We start from the raw sequence: 17613 nt of genomic DNA on the forward strand, positions 1-17613 counted from the left end.
TCAGCCATGAAATCAGCAGGGAAAAAAAAAAAAAAAGTCAACAAACAGGGAGGCCAGATTTATTGAATAGTGGGAGACCTGGGGCTGTGTGTACTGCTAATGTCATGGTGACTTTATCTGTCTGATCCTGTATCTCAGAGGTACAAGATAGAAGTAGACAGCGAGAAGCAGAGAAACTTGGATATTGACATATTGTTGCGGTCGTTTACACTGTCCTTCTCAAAATGACATTTAGCCTGAAAACTTACTTATTACTTTAATCTCTTTTATTGAGCGAGAGATGAGACTTGTTATTTTACACATTTCTTCCAAGCTAACAGTAAATATATATATATATATATAACGTTCTACAATGGTCGCCAACTTTTTTCAAACAAAAGATCTACCATCCGTGGTTGGCTGGGTTAAACGATAATTTTTCAACTGATTAATCTAATGATTATTTTTTCGATCATATATTATTTTCCAATTATTTGATTAATATAGCAATTTACATAAACACATTTGATTCTTATAACAGTTCAATATTTATTCAACATTTCTTTAATACATTTGTTCTACAGTTTTGACCATAAAATCTCTCCAAATTCCAAAATAAAAGTCAAGCAAGAATTAAGTAGTGATAAAATAATAAATGGAGTAAACAACTACATGACAAGTTAAAATGTCTGGTAACCATTTGACAGAGAGCCTGTATGACGCTGTATTATCCAGACAGTGTTGGACAGATGTCCTTTCTCTGGATAATAAAAATGACTGTGTGCATAAAACAATACAGTCCGTAAACCCAGTTCGTAGTCCTGGACCACAAAGAGAAGAGTAAAGACTTATTTTGAAAAATGATCATTTAAGTTTCTGTTTCTGTCTGCTTTGAGTTTTATTTTGGTAAATGCTTTACTTCCATCAGCACTTCTTTCCCTAACTTAACTCTAGCAGTTTGTTTTCATCCATCATTAAGACCTTTTCATACACTGTCCCGATGGTCAGTGGAAAAATATGATGTTGCTTTCAACCGTCTGTGGTGCAGAGAAGTTTGAGGAGCTCTGCTCCAGGATCAAATCTCGGGCCTCGTCCAGGCGTACATGACCATAGGGGGTTAAAGACCACTGATTCTGTACTAAATACTATAATTGTGCCACGTGAGTGACTTTTAGATTATCAATTGTTTTCGAAAAGCTCCACCCTTTAAAAAGCACAAGTTTTCAGTTCTTCACTTCATGATGTTGTCGTGTAACTTGTCAAGACTGCTGAGGTCACACAGTCTGTGGAGGCCAACGCCCTCCTCTTGTTTCAGGCCCTACAGCTTCCCCTCCTGATCATCTCCACCTCCTCCTGTCGACTCCGGAGTCGCTTCTGTTTGCTTGTTTGTCACGTCTTGTCAAGATTTTGCTCCATTTGTCATTCCAAGTGGAAGTTTCCGCTCACCCAACCTAGTACTGCCTCAGTGCTGTAAATCTTAGAACTCATTTAGTCATGTCACTTCTGTGTTTTGGCCTTTTGCTTCTGCAAAGCGTCTGTTACTCCCAGTCAGTGCACCAGTGCACCCGATCCTTTCATTTCCCTGGAAAACAAAAATTTATTGTAACAGAAGAGACCCTGCTACTCTGGGGTTCCCAAAACACATTATCTTCTTCACCCTTTCATAATCACACTCAAAATTAAATGTTTTCTTTAAATGTTTTACCATTATCTTGGTGGTTTGAAAGGCCTGGAGCTTCTTGGGGGCCAGTTTTGGCTCATGGACATGTTTGACATCCCTGCCCGATATTGTCTTTTGCAAAATTGAAGAAAAGGAGTAAAAGCCAACATGGTTTATTATGTGGTAACAGTATTATCCAGCTTTTAATGGATATCCTTTGAGAATCATGTTCCACTTACAGATCTTATCAGCTATAAACGGGAAGTTTGATTTTATTTTTATTTTTTGTAAAGAAATTTTATAAGAAAAACTGCAAAAATGACTTTTGGATAAATTCACAAAATTTGAGAAATAAAACAATGCATGTATACTGAATACATGAACACTTGAGATCGATGTAGCTGGATTTGCATTTTGAGAATTTATGAAAATCATGATCATAATCAACCAAAAACTGCTGCTATTGGATCATTTTGATTGACTTAAGTTTTTCTTACTGGCTTTAAAATATAGAAAAAAACTTGATTGCAAAAATAAGTTGTTTTTGATGATGGACACCATAGCTACATTAAAAAAAAAAAAAAATTTAAAATATTGAATATTTGCAATAAGTAAATCCAGAAAAAGATGCATACTGTTGCAGTGATATTTTAAATATGTATAATATTAAAACTCAAATTATTGTCCATTAGTGGCCTAAAATAGCATTTTCTGAAACAACAGAAAACAAACAAACACTGTATCTTCGACAAGTAAAGAACTGAAATGGACAGAACTTACTAATGCATTTAGGCGCATGGAATAAATGAGCTGTAAATGCTGCATTATTAAAACACCACACAATGGCTTCAGTTGTTGTGTCGAGTGAAAAAAAAAAAAGGGGTAGGCGTTGTCTTGGTAACCAGCACTGATGTGCATGCATGTATGAGAAAAGCATCGACCGTCTCACCCACCTGTCACAGCTCTGCCCCTCCACGTTGGCTTTGCAGAAGCAACGCCCATCCGAGGGGGAGCAACTGTCCACACTCCCACTGAGGTCACACTCACAAGGCCTGCAGACAACAGGTAATGAGAAGACGAGGCATTAGCCCTGCTGCAAAGTACAGACGGGAACAACGTGCGGCGCAGGGAGAATAATGTATGATCTTTTACGGGCGAGCGACGGTGGAGTTACCACAGCCGCTCGCGTTCTCGCTCCGGATCATTGACGGCCCGTCGCACAGCTGAAGCTCGGCGGGGCGTCGCACTCGAGAGGCATTTACTAAAACGAATGCTCACCTTGGGACTAATAGCCACGTTTTCCTTATAGCGCCGGCATAATTTCAGCGTCTCCTTAAGGTCATTCAAAAGCCTAACTGCCCATGTATGTGCACTAAAAGTCCAGATTCATCTCATGATCCTTCATGTGAAATATTGAAGGCTGTGTAAGCCCAAAAAAAAAAAAAAAAAAAAAAAATGAGCGATGGGATCAGCCGCGACTCCGGCGATGTCAGAATGTATTTGATCACACTTAATTGATCGATTACTTTTGTTTGAGTCTGTTACACAGGATCTATTATTAATGAGGTGCTATTACAAATAATTCAATTATCCCAAGGCAAGCTGCCTCTCTTCGTTTCTGCTCCAGTGGGCTGGGTAATTCGCACCTCAACTTCAACAGCCTGAACGTGTTGCATGAGTGACAGAAAGCGGCGTCCGCATCCGTGTTTAGCTCCTTGATAAAAATACCAGCGAGCGACATCTCGTGTAAACACAGCGACACCAAATGTACGACTCGCGATTCACGCACTTCTCCATGTGGCTCAGGTTAGGGGTTCGATCCCCCACCTTGCCCTGGCCGTGTGTTTTAAAGCAAACCTTGGGCTCGGAGGGCGTGCGACTCAACCTGCATGGCAGCTGTCATTTGCCATCAATGTGAAAAGCATAATTGCGATCTGATGCGCTGTATAAGTAAAGGCCATTCACCATATGATTCAGCCACAGAGTGATATTCACGAAACCAAGATGGCTACAATCTTTTGATTTGGCCGTTGCGTTTTCTAAAAGCGGAAATAAATTACGTTTGGCCAATTTAGGGACATGGAATTAAGCTACATATATACATATATATTTATATATATATATGTGTGTGTGTGTGTGTGTATGTTTTCTTTTAACAGTTATCCCACTGCCTGTTTTCATGCTTCAGCAGTATAGAAATAATCGTAACACAAAACAATCATTGATATGCTATTCAACACTGCAACGACTTAGCATTCCTTTGGCAGGTAGAGGGGGTGGGGGTTAGGGAGAGTTAGGTTAGACTCACTGTGAATATGAATACGACATACTTCTCAATCTCGCACACACAGACGTACACACATGCACCTTCATATACATTTGCATGCAGGCTCATATGTGCGCATACTTGGTATGAGCGCTCTCGGGTCACACAAAGTTGAAACGCGCTCTTTCGCCATCGGAATGTACGCAGAGGGTCAGTGCATCTTCAAGTCGCGAACAACGTCGGTTCTCTGAGTGCGCTCAGTCTCAGATGTAAATCGCTTGCGTATTTCATGAATGACGGCCGCGGTGCCTTTCAGAAAGTCAATTTGATTGGCCGAGTGCATTCGTCCGAGCATACTGAAACAACTAAAGCCAAATGCAAACAAATCTAATAAACTCACTCTTTTTATACATATTCAGATTTCCTGAATCTGATCCTAGATTGCAGGGAGTGTGTAACTGTACCTATGTTATCTCCTCAGATATAATCATAAATGTTTCGAATACCAATAGCTGACAGTGAAAATTCAACATGGTACGTGGTAGTCGTGACTCCCAACTACATTGTAAGAATTACACATTCAGCTACCTTTGTGGGTATTGTTTCAGGCTAAGCTGCTCCTTGGCGTTGCCCACAAGCAGAATCTTGCTTTGAAGTCTGTCAAAGAAGTGAGGCTTGATCCAGTCATGGCACGTAAGAGAAAGAGAGAGAGAGAGAAAAGACTGCTTGGCTTCTCGTTTGGCTCTAAGAGGCCTTTGAGACAGCAGGATGGAAACCATCAAGTTTTCATTTTTTTTAAAAACCCCAAAAAACCCCACACAGGTAGACGGGAGTGTAAACTCTACATAGAAAGCAGAATTTTATTTTATTTTCTTAGTGTTCGGACAGCAAAGTTTTGGAAACAATTGCCGTACATGCAAACTAAAACTGCTGAAAACGCTACCAGTGGTTGCTATGATGTTCGATGTTTGTCTCTTCTCCTTTGTATTGGTCCTCCCGATACAATATATTTTCATATTTCTATTCATTTTCTGTATTACGCTTTATGGAGGGCTGTGGAGAGCTGAATACGTACTGGACTGACTGTATGTTTGATTGTCAGCTCTTCACAAGGTGAAACCCAAAAGACAGATGTTCCAAGAAAAAAGAAAATCTGTTTTGGTATAGAGGTAACACGCATACCTAACACAGAACGCTAATGACTAACTGTTATCGCAATGTTGCAATATATTGTTTTTCTTTCTGTCAAAGGTCTTGTGCTTTGGGAAGATATTCTTTGCACCCTTAGAGCAAAACCAAGCAATAAAAACTGTGCCAACATCAATCAACCTCAAACACGTGATGTTGGAATGTGGGAAGAATCTGAAATACCGCTGTGTGGCCATAAGTCATGACTCTTTGAATATCGATCGAGCTTCTTTCTAGATTATTCCGTCATAGTGCAGAAGAGTCTGAAGGAAACAACCAAGACCACGTTGTTTTCCAGAAGTTTAATGAGATTAATTGCTGTTTCAGCATGTTTTATGGTACGTCCACGCTCCAATACTCCGGCTTGTAATGAACTGATTGGGTTTCCAGAAGAGTTTCCTGATGTCATAAACTTTAAATCAGATGAGTTGAAGCAGGGACACATTGAGAACGTGCAGCTCTGTGGCCCCTCAGGAAGAATACAGGACATTTCTGATGTTGAAAGCCTCAATAACAGACCTGGGCATCACAAGGCCGTTTGTGGCCTTTTAGCTCTGCTTGACCGTCACTGAGAAACCCTGAATTGAAGGAAAATTACTATATATGAGGTATGTGATACTGGCAAATTATTATTTGCTTCATTACGTCTAAAATTGTGACGTTTTAAAATCTAAAAACCTTTATTGACCATTATTAAGTTATTGGCTATGGCTAGGTGATTTAGCAATTTTTACCTCACAAAATTGGTATTTCACAATGAAAAAAATTATGGTTAATGAAAAAAATGTAATCGTCATTAAGTCACTTACTGAACTTGAAATTTAGAAAAACACGTTATCAGGTTTTCCAGACAAAAAAGTGTCAGAACACAAAAGAAGCTCGTTAAAAAATTGCAAAAGCAAAGCTCTTTTTATTCCTTTTATCAAGAGATGGTTCTTATTGAGCAAAAGTCATGCCAACCAATACCTCGGCCCTTAATAACGTTTACATTATTTCATGTGGCCAAATTGAGGAAAATTAGCTGCCCACCCCTCCCTCACTTTATTACTTGGCTCTGCAAAATGCAAAGGGTGACATTATGGTTTCTACACCATTCTGCAACTACCTTTCACAAAATGCTCCAGAGAGCACATACTAATGGTTGTGCCCCTTTGAATTTACGTAGAGCTTTCTAATTGACTAATTGAATCTAGTACGACTTTCCAGAGTGACTAGGTTGAATCCTGATCCGGGAAAACCCCATTCCTGCATGTCTTCGATGTGCCTGACCTGATTGTGATGATCCTCTTGTTACCGGGTCTTCTGCAGAGCATGCTGATGTCACATCATTAGATTCTGGTGTGTTGGAGCAGGGAAACATCGAAAACATGCTGGCTTGTGGCCTCTGGGGAACAGGAAAGGTGGTACAGAAGGACTCGGCTCACTGTTTTGACAGTTGGAAGCCTCTTCCCCACGTGTAGAATACTTGCAGAGCGAACACGAACCGGGGGGGGAATTTCAATCTGGCATGTGAAGAAGTTACTCATTGAATGGCTGATTTTTTATCACTGGAAATGTTTGCTGTTTGAGAGTCGGCAGCTGAAATGATGGTGTTTTGTTTTTGTCTTCTACACTGATTCCTGCTAATGAGACAAAGAGAGGAAAACATGACAGACTCTGTAAACTAAGTGGCTTACAACATTGACTGGGTTGGATTGGGATGTCTATAATAATTACAGATCCACTTAAACCGGTAATCCCAAACTATGGCTCAAGACACACGGTGGGTAACAGATTTCCACAGAATTTGACTCTTTGGCCAATCCCAGAAAATTGGTCTAAGAAAAAATGATTACTCGTTGCTTACTTATTATTCATAAGTATGTAGACTTTTCTCTACAGAGTCCGCCTTTTCCACGAGTCCTTTGACAAAACTTAAGCCCCAGTTACACGGTGCTGTTTTTGTATTTTTACAGAGTTGCGTCTTCAGTGGCACCAAGCACAAAGATTTTTCCATTCCCACTTGAAACGTGCAAACCTGGTTGTAAAAGTTTCAAAAAACATAAAACACTCAGCAGTTTTATATCTGATCAAAAAGCGCACAGCGCGACGCTCCCTCTCACTTGAAAGTAATAACATCTAAGTCCTACTCTCCATTGTTATTTTTCTCACAATATTCAGAAAATGTTCAGCGAGAGAGAGAATAGTTAATCTCATGTGCACCACCCTGAAAAGCGCTTGCATCACCATTCGTGAAATTATGGAATAAATCAAGTATAGAGATTAAACAATTAGCAAACTTAATACTATGTTTTTTTTTAATATAAAGAGCTGATTCTGATGAGGTTCAGAGTTTTTTTCTTTATGACAGCAAGGACTTGTGAGCTATGATGTAGAACTGTGGATCGGTGGATAGGCTATAGTCATAAGGAACATAAGGACATAAGGAAATTGTGCGAAGTTGTAGGATTAAAGTGTGTGTTGCGTGTACTCTGGTGTACTCATTTGGATAAACTTTTTTTTGTACATGTTTGGAAAATAAATTCCAAATAAAAAAAATAAAACAACCCACATAATACCTTTCAGGCAAAAAAGCTAAATTAGTTATTTTTCTATTATTTAAATATTTCATAAGTTATAATTACAATATCCTATGTATATACAGTATAGTATATATATATATATAGAGGGATGTTATGTCTCTGTCCCGAGGAGTCACTAAACTTTTGTTGACTTGAAAAAGTTTGGGAACTCCTGCTGTAGACAATTATGGCTCGTCCACATTATTCATTCGACTTTTAGTCTGAGTTGTGTCCCGTGTATTCCTGATATGTGTCCTCAGTTGACTGACCCACTAAATGCTCCACTATCTTCACAAGCGAGTTGCAAACTTTGTTTGCACACTGTCTGCTCGGTAAACAGCGTGCAGGGGTGTTTGTTAGAGTTTTAGTGCTTAGAGAGGACGCTGGAGCCTGAATGTAAATGAAATCACCACCGATCCTGCTCGTAACTCCACCGTTTCACTTTAAAGGGTAGATTCATGCACATATGAACAAAGCGTTGAAGTTTGCAGTCGTGTAGTATTTTATTGCAATAAACATTGTGGTCATATAGTCAACTATTTACTGTTAATCAGCTACTGAAGCACAATTCCGACAGGCTGCAGAATAAATGAAACGCAAACAGTGCAGATTATGTTTGACGAAATACAGCTAATCAGTCATTACATGACGCATGCATATATAACACTGATCAAACTCCTCGGCTGATGAGTATCGACCAAAAGAGGCACCACATATGAATGCCAGTGGAAGGTGGGGTTTAAAAATTTTTTTTTTGCAGTGATTCTTGGTTGAGCTGAAAAGCTTATTTTCCCTTCCCTTCGTATTTCCATGCGTAACAAAATAATAGCGCTCTGGGTGGCTTGTTTGTTACAACGGTTGTTTGCAGTTTGACACTGTGCTTGGCACATCCTGGTACTTGCTGATAAGGAGGTCACTAATTCACAGTGGTGTCACAGAGAGAAATTCAAATCCTCTTGTCCTGCTGCTTTGTAGTTTGATAAATTCAGGCTTAGGGGATCTTAGATGGTATTACTGCAAAACAGGCAAGAATATATTAAATAACGTCTCCACGTTAATCTAATGACATATTCGTATTGCTGCTTTTTTTTGTTAAATGTAATTCTTACAGCTCGTACACATTGTCTCGTACATATATTTATTACGTGAGGTTTGTGTTTCGTCTTGTGGATCTGCGCTTGTGTTTCTCACCTGCAGCCACCGGGGCCGAGTGAGTGAAAGCCTGGCTGACACGCGTCGCACTTCTCGCCCATCACGCCGCCACGACACGCACATCTCCCCTCCGCGTCACACTGCAGACCCACCGATCCTGCCAGGGACAATGGATGGCGCATGCAAGACCCACGAAGGAAAGATGATGTATAGGGGAGGGCATAATGGATGAGCAAACAAAAAGGGAGTGGTACTTTTCAACAAAAGGGATAAGCAATTTGTCTCGACAGGGTTAATTGAAGACATGTTATTGAGGTTTTGTTTTTTTTTCTGTTGTTGTTTGTTTGTGCGAACTGAAGTAAGTTGCAGGACAGATTTACTTAATGGAGTAAAAAAGATGATCTGGGGCAGAGAGAAGAGGAGAAAAGCAGGCGAGAGGAGCCGGTTTATAACCTTTGATCAGCATAATGGACTCCAAAAGCTCTGTACTGACACCTTCCACCATTTATATAAGGAGGAAAAGAAATGGCTGCAGTTTCAATGTTCATTTCTCCTTCACTTTTTCCTCTCTTTTTAACCTTAATTCAGGAGCCCAGACACTCAATGTCCCTCCTAAAATTAGACTTTGCCTAATGAGCAATGAGTCTCTCCGTTGATAATGTTCAACGAGTCAACTGGATCAATCCACAGCGGCACGGGCGAGCAAAGTAATGGATTTCTTTAATGATCATTTGAGGAGCCGAGGCGATGATAAATCTGATGAGATATGCAAAGACAAGAGATGAATAAGATTTGGATGAATTATAAATTAAAAAAAAAAAAAAAAAAAAAGGATTTTACTCTTAGGCAAGGTTTAGCAGTTGAGAAGTGGAGGGCTTGAGTAAATATTAATGTGGCGTTATTAATGTTTTAAAAAACATTGGCCATAAAAATCGGAGGAATTAATCCTATTCGTCTGCAGCTGAATCTTGCATATGGTGTCTCATTGTGCCAGTACAGCATTCCAATTTAACTGTAATTAAATTTTCTCATGCAAGAAAAAAACAAAAGTAGCGAGTAATGATATTGGCATGGATTATAATTGGGGTTTAAGTTATTATCAAAACAATTAGGCGTTTTGTATGTGCAGTGTACCATCGACGTTGCAGTTGCAGGGTAGGCAGGGCCCTTCTGGAGATTCCCGGTGGTGGTTATCCTTGCAGCTCTCGCAGTGGGGCCCGTCGGTATTGTCTCTGCAGTTCACGCAGCGCCCCCCACTGCCGGTGCTCCGGTACTGCTCCGCGTCGAACACACACTCGTCTGATCGCCCACTGCAGTTGCACTCTGCCGGGGAGGGAGGGAAGGAGAGGGAGGGCAAGACGGGGAGGCGAGGCAAGAGGTCAGGCGGGGAGAGATGTGGCGAACGAGGGGAGAGGAGCCACGGGGGAAGAAGCAGACAGGAAAAAAAAATAAAAGAAGGTAAAAGGGGAGATGACAGAAATAGATGAAGGGGAGAGACTTATGGAGTGTATATGTGTTGTGTGCGCGTGTGTGAGAGAGATTACGTGTTCTGGGATTGGATCATAATTTAGAGGCTCGTTGCTAATCTCATTTCACACACTCCTAATGAGGAGCCAATCGGCTGTCAGGGGGCACTTAGATAACGGTAATTCATGTTTATACAAGAGCAAATTACTCAGCTGATAAGGCACCATCACAGCTCTCATACCCCTCACTTCAAATCCCTCCTTAGTTTACCAGTTACCCTGAGGGGGGACTTAGGTGAAATTGCCCATTTGATTGTGAATCAACCTCTTGGTTGTTGCTGGAAATAACCATACGGATCCTCTTTCCATATTCAAAGGAAATTCTCTGTGGTATTGACCTTTTTTTTTTTTTTTTTTAACCTTTCAAGCCTCAAAATAAAACCTCAACATGGACTTGGGATCGGCACTGTGGAAGTTAACAAACAATTAAAACCTCAGCATTTTAAGATTGAAGTGGATCCAACCAATTTAAGGTATTATAGTATAAAAAAACACAGCTTTCACACAGTGAGTTTTCTTCAAGAGCTGATCAGAATCCATTTATTTAATTAAAATTCAGATTTGGTTTGTTCTGTTCAGTGAAAAACGAGTCCAAATGGCTCTTTGAGTGTTGTAGGTTTCTGACCCCTGGCCGAGAACCTTCTGGAGAGATTATATCTCCGGTTTGCTCTTGGAACGTCTTCAGGGTCCCTCCCAGAAGAGCTGGGAGGAAGTTGTGGGGGGACAGAGATGTCTGAGCTTCTTTACTCTCCATACTGCCACCACGAAACCCATACGGACTACTGGATAAACGAGCAAACGGATGGATCGAACCCTGTCAGTCGATATGGACACACGAGCATTACCATTAGCAGGTCCCATCCAACTAGAATCCTTGTTTTGAGTGAGAATCAAAATTATTTTTGAGAACAAATCTCAAAAAAATAATATTTCATGTCAAAACCTTGCGAACCAACGGTTTTCTCCAACGAATAAGTCTCTGAATTCTACCATTTATGAAGTTAATTCATCAGTCTTTGAACTTGACGTGTTTGGCCGTCGTTAACCGGACCACGCTTGGATGCTCAGTTTGTTTGCGCTGGTGTGAAAGCTCATCTGGACTGGTGCAGTTCACACTGTGACAGGCGTGCGGACTATTAGGTAGACCGAACAGAGGGGGCCAACCAATGAAAATGACGTGGAGCCTCACTCTCTCGCTCGCCCTCTGTTGTCTTTTTCTCAACTTACTTATTCTGACCGTGTACAGTTCAACATGCATATTTTGAGAAAGTAATTAGGTTTCTTGTAAATAAAAAAAAAAGAAATAAAAAAAAACCAGAAACCCAAGGTGTGTGTCTTATTTGGTGTGTTTGGGATGTAGCATTGTACACGCCTCAGTAACAAAAGTAGTTATTGGCCGTCCTAAAAGTTACAAGCAGTCGCTTGCACATAATTTGTATGATTGATTTTGTACATGTAGTTGAAACAGATGTTTTAATAGGAAGACTACGAACAACAAAAAAACTCCCTCAACGTGTTGATTTGACATGAAATAAGCCATCATTCCTCAAAAACAACGTTGATATTTAACTTGCTCTGTCAGCCAAGATAATTTGCAGCTTTGCATGTGAGCCATTCATTTGCAGTCAGGACACGATGTTGAGTGTGTCTTTGACCGCAGCTTCAACTACTGTGGAGGCCACTGTGATGGTCCAAAGACGGAGCCTTGTGTCCATCTTCTGCATTCATTACATTCATTTGGTATGTTTAACGGAGCTTACCGATGCGTAGCAAGCGGCGTAATACCACTGATGATCTGTAGGGGCTGTGTTGAACAGTATAGCTCATGTGTGACCAGTGAAAGGAACAAAAACAGTTTAAACTCTAAGGCAATGAGCTTTTCCTCAAGGCAATTTTAATTGAAAAAAAAAAAACATGCACTGCCCTCTGCTGAATAAATGTCTTTACATTCACATCAATGTGAATTGCACCTACAATATGCATGTGTAAAGGGATCTTATTTGGACTTAGCGACTGACTGCAGGTTCGTGCTATGGAACGACAAAGAGGCTCACGGTTTCACCCAATGCTGGCGGAATAAATCAACTGCAGAATGGTTTCTTGCTTTAAGGCGAAAGTCTCCGAAATGCCGACAAACCTTCAACAAGACCAGAAAAACTCCTTAGATTTTGTCGCTTTTGACAAAAGTTGCTTGAGAGGATTTGGAAAGTATCCAGATTTAACAAGAATCTTGCCAAGTTGGCAACACTGGTGAAGCTCAAAGCGTCATGGCCAATTAATAAGTGTTGTTTTCATCTTTTTTTTTTTTTTTTTTTTTTTAACTCCAAGCTTGTTTGCAGCTTTGTACCTTCATTAAATAAACCAAACCAAATGAACGTGTTCCATCCATCCATCCATCCGTCCATCCGTCAATTCCAGCACCCTTAGATTCTCAGTGTGGGTAACTGTTATCAACAGCTGCACTGATCTTTTCTCTCAATCGGCCTCAAAACGAGGAACAAAATAGTTTGAAGAATGCAGAGTAGAAAAAAAAAAACTGCTTGAGTACCACATTGAAGTACACATAGTTTATTGCCCGCCACCTCTGCAGAAGGATGAGTACTTTCAAATCTCAAGTGGTTTCAATCGACAACTTCATTGCAAGATACTACAAAGTCTGACACGTTGCATCTTTAATGAAGACTTTTATATTTGGATTTTACTTATGCTGCCTTAGGGGGAATTTATCATAACTAAATAAGGATGCACAGTCTTCGAAAATCGTATATTTCAAATTAGACTCTCTACTCGTATTCACATAAAATTTTAAATGTTTGATTTTTGAGAAGCTTTATCATCGTTGCTCATGAAATTAGCACTCACTCATATTTTGTGTCTTTTTCTTTCTTTTTTTTTCCACACCAACTTTTCAAAAATAGATTTTTGAGATTTTAAATTCATTATGGTTTCTTCCGTTGACTAATCATGGTTACTTTCTTCCCAAATTACTCAGCAAAATCAGGAGTTGAATGAAGCGAGACAGAGTACAATGTAAGACAGACAGTGTAAACATAAGATCACAGTCACATGTACTCGGAGTGACACCGATGTCACCAATTAACCTTAAAAATGCAGGTTTGAAAGAGAACATAAACAAAAGAAAAAATATGACTTCCGAGCCTGGACTTAAACCAGGTATATTCCCGCTGTGTGGTGAGCGCTCGCACCACTGATATGATAAGCCGTTTATAATTTGATTACAGATTTCAGCTGTTAACCTTGGTTCAGACTTGTTTACTTTCTCTGGATCTCGATTCAAAGCTGAATTAATTTCCTGTCTGTGATGGTGAAAAGACCACTGTGAAAAATACTTTGCAAACCCTCTGGGCAAAATGTTTGGTCAAAGAAGTTCAGCTCAAGTGCAACTGCTTGACACATCTTCTTTTTTTTTTTTTTTCTCCCCACATAAATGTGTTTAATCGTTGCCATTTTTAACCATTCGTTCTCTGATTGTCGTGCTGACAGACAGAACGGAGCAGAACAGAAGAGCTGCTGCATCCATACAGGAGCAGACATTCAAACGCATCATGCATCTTTTGACAAATGCCAAGTCCGTTGTCGTCACGTCTGCGGCGCTGCTGCCCGTGGTGCGAGAGAATGTGACAAAGTTGCCATCTTTCAATAGAGAAAGTTGCGACAGCATGACTCAGTTCTGATTGGCACTGGTAGGCAGGTCGAAGCACAAATACCACCGGCCGGCTCTACTTGTCACCCTTCACTCCGTGTTTATCGTGCCATCGAGCAGTTCTGCCACTGCTGGTGAGGCTCGCTGACAGCCAGATGGCAGCACTGTCGACAGCAGCCTGAGGCGAATATGTTGTAGTTTGTCATTAATGGGACAAATCTGACTTGAAGTTGATATTTTAAAAGACATTTTTTTAAAAACCGCTTAATTGGTATTTTCTTCTGTTACAGGAATGTAATGTCAGGCCAAGGAATTTATCTCTTGTGTTTTACTCGCATAATGTCAGGTCGGCAGCTCGCTCACCTCACGGGTTAATGTTCATGTGTGAAATAAATAGAGGAAAAAGTGAGTGCATATCTAAATGTGGTACTATATACTGAGGGAAGCTTGAGGGCAACGTGGACATGCTCTTTCCTCTCGGCAGTCGCATGTTGCTTTTGTTTATAAGCTGTTGATCTTCAGGAAGAGAACCCTACAAGTCTGTGACTTAAATCATGTTGGTTCAAGCCCAACTCCGTTTCATCTTCTTCTATGTGGATGTTTTCCCTGCATTAATTGCCTTTGATGTTAATGCCACCATTGGCCGTGCCAGCCGACTTTCCTGAATGGAATGACATCGAGCCAATAAAACACATTATCATAAGCGTGCGAGAACGCTGCAGCATGTTTTGCATCCAGGTAAAAGGGAAAGGGGAAATAAAGCGTGTAGCAGAGTGCTTTAAAGGTGGCATGTGGGATGAAGATTTGCTACGAGCCTGGCGCGCATACAGCTGGAGTGTGTTCAAGGAGACGAATCACTTGAAGCTGTTTCTCGACAAGTTGAACGCGAATATCTCGGCGCAGCTTGCCGGAGCACCCCGCGTTTGGCCATCTTGACCACATTTTGATAGGTCTGCCCACCCACAGCCACCACTTCCAACAACAAGATGCTTCTTTCCTCAATCCTGTCCCGAGGACCACGCAGCCTGTGCATCACTGCCACTGTTGAAGGTTTCGCACAAGTAAAGAAAAACACTTCACTGTCCTCGCTTTGTCTGAACAAAGTACACAGTGTTCGTTCCTGGCATCGACCACCTTCAGCAACACAATGCTTTACATGTTTTTGTATTTACAGAAACTGAATATGCATTGTAAAAAAAAAAAGAAAAGAGGAAAAATGCATTAGGGTACATGTAAAAACACGTTATATTGTGATTGAGTTGAGGGAAGACCAAGGTATAGCAGGGTTTATGATTGAAATGGGTTGGTTTCCAACAATAAAATCTAAAGTGAGAGGTTTACAAGTGTCTTTTTATCGAGCGTCTGTATGGAATTGTCCTTGGTGCACCGCACCGTTTGTGATGGATAAGCTCCAGCCCTCCCATTACTTAAGAGTAGAAGATAAAGTGGCGAAAGCAGATATATGGACACCAAATGGCGAATATTTCAAAATGGCTTGAAGAAAAAAAACAAACAAAAAACCTTGATGTTACCTGAAGTGATGCAATTTGCTGGAAGGAAAAGGGATTGACCCCCCCCGCTGGTCAACACATCGTCCGTCCCCCCCCCCCCCCCCCCCCCTCAGCTCAATTATTTCTTTCTGCAGGAGGGCAGAAAATCATCTCCCCTGCATAATCATTAAAGCTAATTTACCAGCAAACTTCACCAAAATATGTCAAATTAAAGTATTTTTAGAATCTAACTGAAACCACACTAGTCATCTCTCAGGCATTGAATGAACCCCCCCCCCACCATTAACTCAAATTCAAATCCACCAATTTGACCACTTGTAAAATGTGTTTGGATGTTGGATTTCCTGTAGTTTAAAGATAAAATAAATTTTTGCCAAGGTTAGAACCAATGTCAAAAAATTACTTACATTTTTCAAAACTCATAAATCCTTTTAGACAAAATCCATTTTAAGTTGGACTTTAGAGGCTACATGCAACACAATTCCATTTCTACAGTAAAATACCTGCAGAGCAAACAGTTTTTTGTTCTTTTTTGCAAAGACCACCTCAGTTTAATCCTGAAAATTACATTGTGAAAATGTTTCAATTAAAATGTTTCTATATATATAAAAAAAAAAAACCCTGTTATATCAGCCCTGTATGCTCTAACTTTTATGGTTTCCAGTGGTATGTATAGACAGATCCTTTATCTTCAGAGCGTTCCCCAGATACTGGCGAGGATCCAATTGTAGCACATGTCACAATATGTCAGTTTCTTTGCGATGAGCTTTGTCTGCCAAAGCCAATGTCTTGTCAATATACAGCACAACTCTGAGTTGAAAGTAGGTCAAACTCTCATAATTGTGTGAAATATGAAGAACAGCCCTGCCTGGCCTGGTGATGTGACAGTTGTGTAAAGAGTCTTTCCTCTTTGTGAATCATGTTTCTATACAACAGAAAGAAACGGCACACACACCTTTTGAAAGAAATGTCATGTTGTCCAGCAGCCAGATTACTTTATTTTCTTTTTCCCCAACATATAAAGAAAAACATTTCTGGCCTGCTTCTTACCAGGTCAGACAATATTTACTGACATTGTGTTTCATTGTATATATCTATTTTCAATATATAATACAATACAGTTATGGGCCTGTAGGAAATAAAACTTGAGTAATGACTTTCAGGATTGTTTTATTCAGGTGATCGGAGCGTGCAGCTTGTGAAAGATTGCGGTCACCTGAAAGATTAAAAGTCAAAGATGTCTCCGAGCTCAATGTAGAATTTGTTCACTAGCATTGAACTGCAACCACCAAGACTGATTAGTTGTTTGTTTATTCCATAACCAGGCCATATACAAGTTTCATAAAGTTGTCCGTGGTCCAACAACATCGTATTCAAAGCATTTTGCCCCAAACCAGCCTTGGTACTGAATTTCAGCTGAATAGTCCCACAACTGAGCTCTACTGACAACAGGATTTTTACGTGTCTGTGTCTTTAAATACTAATTTGCTGTGTCTGTTTTCTGGTAGTGTTTGTGAGGAGAAAAGACAGGACCTGCTCGTAATTGTAGAGGTTCAAATGGAGTATGCATTTACCAGAAGGAGTGGTTGTTTCCACACTTGACGTCATGACACATTCGATAAAAGGTGGCGCAAACAATTGAGGGAGATGACTTTTTTTTCAAACACAGGCAATGGAGACACATTTCACTGTTAGAAAATCCTAAGAAAGGGAATTTCTCATAAAATGGGGACCTTTAATGTAAACGCAAATTCCTGCGGGTCTTCAATTCACCTCTGTGAAACACTTCTAATAAAAAAGTGATGCAAAATAATAAAATAAAGACAACATATTTCTTTGGTGTGCAAGTTTATTCTAAATGGATCCCTTCCCAACAGAAAGTCTCTCCATGTGATTAAAAAAAAGAAAAGAAAAGAAAAGAAAAGAAAGAAAAATCTGGATGGTCCAGTACCCTCAGTAGAATGAACTATGAACCGGCGACACTAACTTCATTTGAGAGGCCAGTCCTGCGGCACTTTAGACTCCTAGACTTCTGCTGAAGGCTTCCAAGGACTTGTTAATTTGCATATCATGCCTCTATAGGCGTGGACGTGGCCTCATGTAACT

General features: G+C 40.3%; 1 protein-coding gene across 1 annotated transcript in view; it reads right to left on the minus strand.

Annotated features, from left to right (window-relative positions):
• The window catches only part of lamc3 (laminin, gamma 3), a 129486-nt gene that overhangs the window by 68532 nt on the left and 43341 nt on the right, over window positions 1-17613 (minus strand). Inside the window, exons 5-7 of the mRNA XM_080510274.1 lie at window positions 9941-10129; window positions 8846-8963; window positions 2593-2691 (exon numbers count right to left, since the gene is read on the minus strand). Of these exons, the coding sequence (XP_080366400.1) occupies window positions 2593-2691; window positions 8846-8963; window positions 9941-10129 (406 nt within the window). The remainder of the gene's footprint in view (window positions 1-2592; window positions 2692-8845; window positions 8964-9940; window positions 10130-17613) is intronic.

The sequence above is a fragment of the Blennius ocellaris genome (genome assembly GCF_963422515.1).
Source record: "Blennius ocellaris genome assembly, chromosome: 15".
Taxonomy (NCBI): Eukaryota; Metazoa; Chordata; class Actinopteri; order Blenniiformes; family Blenniidae; genus Blennius; species Blennius ocellaris.